Below are 8,338 nucleotides of genomic sequence, written 5' to 3' on the forward strand. Positions count from 1 at the left end.
ACCAACACAAACAAAGATATACCCTAACCAACACAAACAAAGACATACCCTAACAAACACAAACAAAGATATACCCTAACCAACACAAACAAAGATATACCCTAACCAACACAAACAGACATACCCTAACCAACACAAACGAAGATATACCCTAACCGACACAAACAAAGATATACCCTAACCAACACAAACAGACATACCCTAACCAACACAATAACGTAAACCCTAACCAACACAAACAAACACATACCCTAACCAACACACACAAAGACATACCCTTACCAACACAAAGAAAGAAATACCATAATCAACACAAACAAAATATATCCTAACCCACACACAACAAAGACATACCCTAACCAACACAAACAAACACATACCCTAACCAACACACACAAAGACATACCCTAACCAACACAAACAAAGACATACCCTAACCAACACAAACAAAGACATACCCTAACCCACACAAACAAAGATATACCCTAACCAACACAAACAAAGACATACCCTAACCAACACAAACAAAGACATCCACTAACACAAACAAAGACATAATTACCCTAACTATCACAAACAAAGACATATCCTAACCAACACAAACAAAGACATACCCGAACCAACACAAAAAATACATACCATAAGCCATACACCCATATAGTAGGAAATATAGCAGACACATATTAATTTCCTGTACGCACTTTAACGATGATCTTTCGTAATGAGTTTAAAGACTTTTTAAACGCTTGTTAATGCAACAACGTCCCTTAAGAGTCAAAATCCCAGCATGTTCTGTAAGTTATTTTCCGGACTTAAACGTTTACGACAAAAACAGTTTCGAGAGTAACGTTCAAAAAGGAAACACCTAATCTCAAACGATTTTGTTTTTATAGATATTTCATATTGAACAACGAACTCTGTACAAATCATTTCATATTTCATTTAACGTAATTAATCAATTCTTTGCGATACGGAATTACATTCAATAGCATTTCATAGAGGACAAAAATATTTGAAATGTAAAAAAAAAAAAAAAAAGAAAAGAAAGAAGAAAAACAGGAATAAATCTCTATATATAATAAATAGATGACAGCAAACGTCATGATCTTCCAAATTATCATAAAATATGGTAAGTAATGCCAGTGTATCTATGGTCAATAGAATATCCTCTCTGTATATCGGAACCTTAAGTACATAACATGTCTGCACTTACAGGGAGTAGGGAGGGCTTCCGTTCGACATAGCACTGACTACAATTATTACATAGATTTTCATTTAATTACAGCATTATCATACCAATAACCATAAAAAGTCTATCGATACAACGTGATGCAAAAATCTTCAACAAAATAACAGGTTATGTATATAAACAAATGATTTTGTCACCAGTTGTACGTTTAAAATAGGGCCATTTCCTTACACTTCATTATTTGCAAATGTTTCGTGATATATCTTTTTTAGAATTTTCTCAAACAAAGGGCAAGGGAACATTGGCCAAATGCTTCTGAAGAGGACATTGCTGTGAGTACATTAGTATATTTACGTTATTGAATATATTAGAGTTCATCATAGATCAGTCAATAATGGGAAACCATGAACACCAACTCAATTTTAAGCACAATTGAAATTTGTTCAATGACTGTTCACGTGTTTTGTTCTGTACGCGCAATCAGTATAACTCTCGTATCGTATTTTTGCCAGAGACAATGTTTGTTTAATGAGGACTCCGAAAATTCCAAATTAACGAAAACGAAATTACTTTTTGATTGTGTTTAATTACAGGGCGACTGTAATGATGAGTTGGTCAAAACTATAATTACATCATTCAGAGGAACTGATTGGACTTCGATCCCACGTGCTTCGTATATCCGGCACGGTACATACATGAATAAGTGTTGTCTGTGTCAGCTCGCCAAGTCGCATTGGACCTATAAACATACTATCCCCAGGGTCGTGACTGACAGGGTAAGTTGCCATAAAGGGTAGGAGTAAGACTAGGTCAGACAAGCTATGAAGCCATACGGATTTGTATTTTCAGTTTAAATGTATGATCAGACTAAATTACATACAGATTGCAGAATTAAAAATATGTATATATATATATATCGACAAAAAAGTTCGAGTCCATGTAGAGTTGGATATACAGTAATACTTGTCAAAACCGGCCCTTGTTTAATCCGGATCACTGTTTAGTCCTTCGTTATTATTTGGGGTCCTGGCATATTCCTTCTTAAACTATAGCAGTTAATACTTTTATAAATCGGAACCTGTCTGTTCTTCAAACCGGTGCCGTTTAACTGACCATGGTATAAGTTTACTTGTAAAATTGACATGGTCAAACCGGCCGTCATGTTATTCTCAACAAGCAACAGCCTAAAAAACACTTCGAAGAATTTCACAGTTACCGATTAATCAGGGTAACGAGCATTTCATCGATTGAAGTGCCCACGGGTGATTTACCTGTAATTTTAATTGGCATCTCGAGTCGGTTGACGACTATTCACTACTCAAAATGGATTACCGTTACATATCGTGAACACACGCGTGCCTTTCGAGCGGCCCCTTGATACAGATCTATGAATGCCCGGATGTTGATAATGATTATTTGTTACGTGTGCCTAACGAGGCAGTAATTAACATTGGGCTTTCTTACACTGATGACTAGAAAAACGGTTTGTTCAGTAACTAATAAGATTGGAAAATTAATGTGGAAAAATAACGACGGCATTACCGGTTCATACAATGCTAATTCCGGAACAGACATAGCCGAGATGTGTTCTCAACAGCTTCATTTCAAATCTGTTTTTCTCGTTTACGAATATATCGGACTTAAAAACTTTTTTTCCGTATCAGGAGGGAATATAAAAGGCATCAAGGAACCTTCAAAAATTACTTTAATCAAATTCAGTAAAATCAAACTAAATTCAATTTTAGAACAAAGAGTTTCTTCTAAATATCCTAAGACTAATGTCGCATATGTGGTAGCTACTTTAAATCCCATTGCAGTACCTTTGATCTGTTGAAAAAAGTATGTGACCAAAATAAAAAAAGTATTGTGTTTCAAAACAATATACTAAGCCTTACGTATAAATTCATTACTAAAGCCGGAATACATATTTCCCCCTTTTTTTTGTTCAACCAATGTTTACAGCGCTGCGCGCTGAAGTGTGTGCGGTCAGAGTGTAACACTAGTACTACAGGTATTTGTACTACATTAATGTGTATCGACAGTACTCTAACAAAGTTGATCGTGCTGAGTAAGCGTTGATTTGATTGGTCGAACTGAATGCACACACCTTTCTCAGCACTCGTGTGCACATGAGTAAATCTTGCGAGAATGGCGGGTTTTAATATGGAAATGTGGTAAAGTTTTTGGAGGATATTGATCTACCCTATACAATGGACTTTCCCACTCTCAAATCAGTGTATTGGGAAAATATATCACCGAACTGAAGGGTCGACCGGGTCATGACACTATTTATATATAGATTCTCTCTGTAGCTGGTGACAAAGTTCGAAGGGCTGGTGAGCTTGACGATCATCAAATCAATACGTGCGTAATTTTCAAAATACACTGATTGTGTTGTCCATATTGAAAGAACATCTGCATTATAAACTTTTAAATGTATAAATATTAGATATATTGTAAATTTAACTGGTTAAACCTTGCAAGTTGCAGTTATACACATGTAGTTGTGAGCTTATGTAATGCAAATCACCTTGGTTACTTACGTGTCTGACAAAAAAAACCGGGAAACTATAGGTCTAAACGGTGTACACGACGGTACGCATATAACGTACTACTTCAAACATGCAAAATTCCAAGGGCCGTGTTTACACCAGAGGGAAAAGTGAAGATGAGGAAACGAGAAAATCTGTTTTTAATCTACATTCAGAAGGACTCTCATATTCAGCGACCAGTGATAAGACCGGTTTGTCTAAATCAGGATGTCACAAAATTATGAAGATTTTTGATGCGAAAAAGTGTTGAGCGCCCGTCGTCAAACGGAAACCACTGAAAAGTAAAAAGGTGACTCAAGATGTTATGGAATTCGTCGAATTCAAAAAGAAATGCAAGCCAAGTATTTATGCTAGAGAAATTCGCGAAGAACTCTTGGTAAATAACATTTGTTACAAAAATAATGTTCCATCTGTCTCGACAGTTATTAAATTAAATCGTGTTGTGAAAAATGATCTTTGGATATCGTACAAGAAGCAGACAAAAATTCCCCATGAAACCGAGAGAGTTAACCACGATGATCTTGTTGTTCGGTATCTTGCGAAAATGATGGAGTTTACACCTCAACAAATGCACTTTTTTGATAAATCCTCTGTGCTTACTACATATAGAAACAGAGCTTACGGACATAGCGATTTCGGGACCAGGACAATAGTGCAAGTAACAGCACATTGACTGTTAATGTTTGTTGTGGCTTCTTTGGCATCACTTATTATAACATTCTGAACGGAGCGTCCAATGCTATGGAGATGTTGAGTTTTTTTTGGCGAGGCATTGGAAGAGCGAAATGAATTGGGAAATCCTATGTTTGCGCGCGGTGATGTGATTGTAATGGATAGCTGGGTTTCATCACCAGCACCAGGGCGAGAGAATTCTGCGTTACCTACTTGACCAACATGGCGTCACTTTGGTTTTCCAACCACCATATTCACCACAATATAATGTTACGGAATGTGTTTTCCAAATCATGAAACGGCGTTTGCAATATAACTCTGCAATGGTCGAGAATTTCCTAGAGCTAGCTGTTGTAGATGCTCTTGATTTCCCTGCTTCGTTCATGTCTGGATTTTTCCGACAGTGTGGATATGTATAATCACGGAAGGTAAAGCATCGTAAATATACTTTTCATAACAACATTGCATATATATGTGTGTAATAACCCATGTGTTCAACGAGTATCGGATCTTTATTAAATGCTTAAAACTTAAACGTAAAAGTTGTCGTTGTTTTGCATAGTCATGTAATTATATATAATCGCACACGTGTGTATACACAGCCACGGTCCTGGTACAGCACATACTCCGTGTTCGCCCCGCCCCTTTCGGCACAGAACCAATCGGGAAGGTCGATAATTATTTCAAGCTTATCGGTTGGCGATTCAATCCAATCAACAGTTGTTGTACTACTATTGAAAATGTACCGTACACACTTCAGCGCACAGCGCTGTAACAACTTCTATACCTAGACCATGTTGAATGTTAGTGTAGAGACTAACTAAATAAAAAATAACAACTTTATAATTACACTGAGTGTGTCGAGGTAAACGACCATGAAAATCAAAATCTTCTTTGATATAACTATTAACGCTTTTATATAATGTTTTCAATATAAGGTCTAGATTCAGCTTAAGCGTTGAGTAGCGCTATTAGGTCCACCAACTATAGGACTTAATTTTAAATCCGTAGACTTTTCAACTTCAACGTATATATATTATTTTGATCGACTATAGCTCTCCCTATGAAGGAACTATTATGAATCTTAATTTTAGGTATAAAATACTGTGGAGAAAATAAGTAAGATAAGTTAATCCTTCAGTATAATGAAACTTGTTGATATTTCCTCTAGCAAGTAATGGATGGTCATACTTATTATCATGGATAATGAACTATAAAAAACTACCATAATTTTCCTTTTAGCAATTCATTCAAACAATACAAGAATTATACCAAAAAGTGAATGTGTATTTTATGACTTAATCACATTCGTCAAAGAGCTTAAATATTACTAGGTTTCCCTTTTAACCTTTTTCAGGGTACGGAAGATGATCAGAATGAAGAAACATGCGTCATGAAAATTGTAGGAAACGAAATAGAAAACGAAAGCCGTTCCATTGGACATGAGATATCGTCCTCGACGCAAAACGAGGAACTTTGTGTAGAAAATGGCTTTGGAATGCATAGTACCATTTCCGAATCATCAGAAAACGCCGAAACATGTATAATGAAAGAAGCGAACAATGAAAACGAAACTTCTCATGCATTCGGCATATGTACACAAAGCATAGAAGGAGGTACACCTCCGACAGGGGCTGTGGGTACTTTGCACCCGAACCCAAAGACATATCAACGTAGTGAAGTACATGATTCTCAGGTGCCTGGAGATATAACATCTTTACAACAGCCACAGATGATTGCCACTGAAGAGCATCTTTTCAGTTTGAGCGATAGCGAAATGTCTACAGCCTTGAATGATTTTGAGAAGGTCGTTGCGGTACCTTACGAGGAGGAAGAGCAATGTTTTCTAGGAGAAAGAACTATCGACGAGGAGACACAAGAGAAAGTGTATATATAAATACAAGTTTTAATTGGTCGAAAGTACATTGTGAGAGAATGACGTAGCATAAGTGACACTTATGTGACATAACTTTAAAGAGGTATTTCGTCGTTGAAATGATTATATGCTAAGCAATAAAAAAAAAAACGAGAGTTATGCGATTTTCTAAAATAGTTTATCAACTATACCTTAATAAGACACACAAAGTTAAAAGATATCAAAAAGACCTCATTATTAAACGTTTTGATATTATTACTATAGATAGGAACATAGACAGACAGGTATACGAAAAAAAGACGGACGCGACACTCCGTGGTAGTGATGAGGTCACTAAAAGCACAAAAAAGGTGAGGAAATAATGACAGGCAATATAGGTAAAGTTATAAATAGTCAAAGACATAGTGCACACCCAGATAAAGTCGCACTGTTTCTACCCACAGGATACTCGGCAGTCTGACAGACTTGATAATACGTTATTAACGCTCGTAGTTACCCTTGCTACCGTACTGACACTAAAACTAAATATTTCTTCGTCGAACCACATTTGATAACTGTTTAAAGTTTATTGTAAATTAATTTTATCTTGGTACATATCTATATGATGTTTATTTACATCACACGTTTCGTTAACATGACACACGTGTCTGTGCCCTGTTGGACCCATATGCGATTGTATAAATTCATTTTCTGTGTAATATTTTTAATGTTTAAATATCATAAACTCATTATCTTATTTCAATTTCCACAAATGTTATTGACATAAAAAGTCAAAAGGATTTGACATCAGGCCTAGCCTATCTTAGTCTTCTGCTTCGGGTATCTATACAAATGTAGTTGGTATGACATATAGACAAATACATATATTATTCAATATTCTTTTGGAAAATAACCTTTTAACTAGGGTAATTAATTTGAAGTACTTACTAGACTATTATGTTATCAGTGATTGACAGTAAAATATAAATAATTGACTTTCATATAAATATACAATGGATCACAATTGTTTTTGATATTGAATTCCCCCCAACATAGTCAGGCCTTAGAGCCCATATGCATAACACAGGACATACACTGATGAGGATCAAAAACCCATTTCAGCAAAAGGATATTTATTTTTGAGTAACCCTAACCAACTCTTGCAAATAATATGATTATTCTTTAATCAATTTGAAAGGAGTAATTTCATATTGATGTTTACATTATTATTTCCAAGAAAGAAACATAGTCTATTAATTTCATTCAACATTGATGAGGAAAAAATCAAAATAATCAACAGTACGACATAATGGGGCATCAAGTATTCTGTTTCATCATAAATATACGGTTGAATAATTTCTCTGAGGTAATCTTGAGTTTCATTCTTAATTATTCTATACATCAAAATGAGGTTAAGTTGTTTTTATCTTTTGTAACTCAAAGTTTCCCATCCTAATTCTGTGTATGAGTTATCATGTGGTGTTACCCTGCGTATACCTGTAATTAGTTCAGAAGCGGGAGACATACTCGGTGTGTCGTATGGCACACTTTCTTCTGATACGTCTGCTGTTTTCAAGTGGCTACCACCTCTTAGAATTATTTCATATTTTCGAGAATGCGTGTTATAAAAATGTATCTATGTATTGGTGTGAAATAACCTGAGTAACCGTGTGAAGGATTTTCAGAGCCAACAATGTAGTTGTTCAAAAGCACGGAACATCGCTGTATTCAAAATAATTGTTACATGTGGTAGATAGCCTATGGCTGAAAAATTTAATAAAGTCTTTCTGAGTGTAATTATTGCTGTCATTGTGCGTACTAATCATTTTCATTGTTTGTGATTGGCATTGTTTTCAATCAACATCTCCATTGTTTGTAATGAATATGGTCATTGTTCTTAAAGCTGACAGTGCAAGTTAAAAAGCATCCAATTGATATTTAAAAACAATAATACATGTACAGATTTCAAAAAATCGTTTCCGAGACATTCCCCAGGTATGGTAGTGTCGTACCTAAGGACGGGCAAACATTTTCTTTTTTGTTATGCGTGGATACAACCAAGCCGCCGCT

General features: G+C 35.5%; 1 protein-coding gene across 1 annotated transcript; it reads left to right on the forward strand.

The window, feature by feature from the left end:
• The first annotated feature begins 1,320 nt into the window (after positions 1-1,320).
• On the forward strand, positions 1,321-8,065 carry LOC117320953. Its single transcript, XM_033875438.1, has 3 exons — positions 1,321-1,521; positions 1,783-1,965; positions 5,771-8,065. Exons 2-3 carry the CDS (start codon positions 1,885-1,887, stop codon positions 6,308-6,310), a joined length of 621 nt encoding a protein of 206 aa, XP_033731329.1. The 5' UTR covers positions 1,321-1,521; positions 1,783-1,884; the 3' UTR covers positions 6,311-8,065.
• Positions 8,066-8,338: the final 273 nt, after the last annotated feature.

This window comes from Pecten maximus, unplaced genomic scaffold, assembly GCF_902652985.1.
Source record: "Pecten maximus unplaced genomic scaffold, xPecMax1.1, whole genome shotgun sequence".
Lineage (NCBI taxonomy): Eukaryota > Metazoa > Mollusca > Bivalvia > Pectinida > Pectinidae > Pecten > Pecten maximus.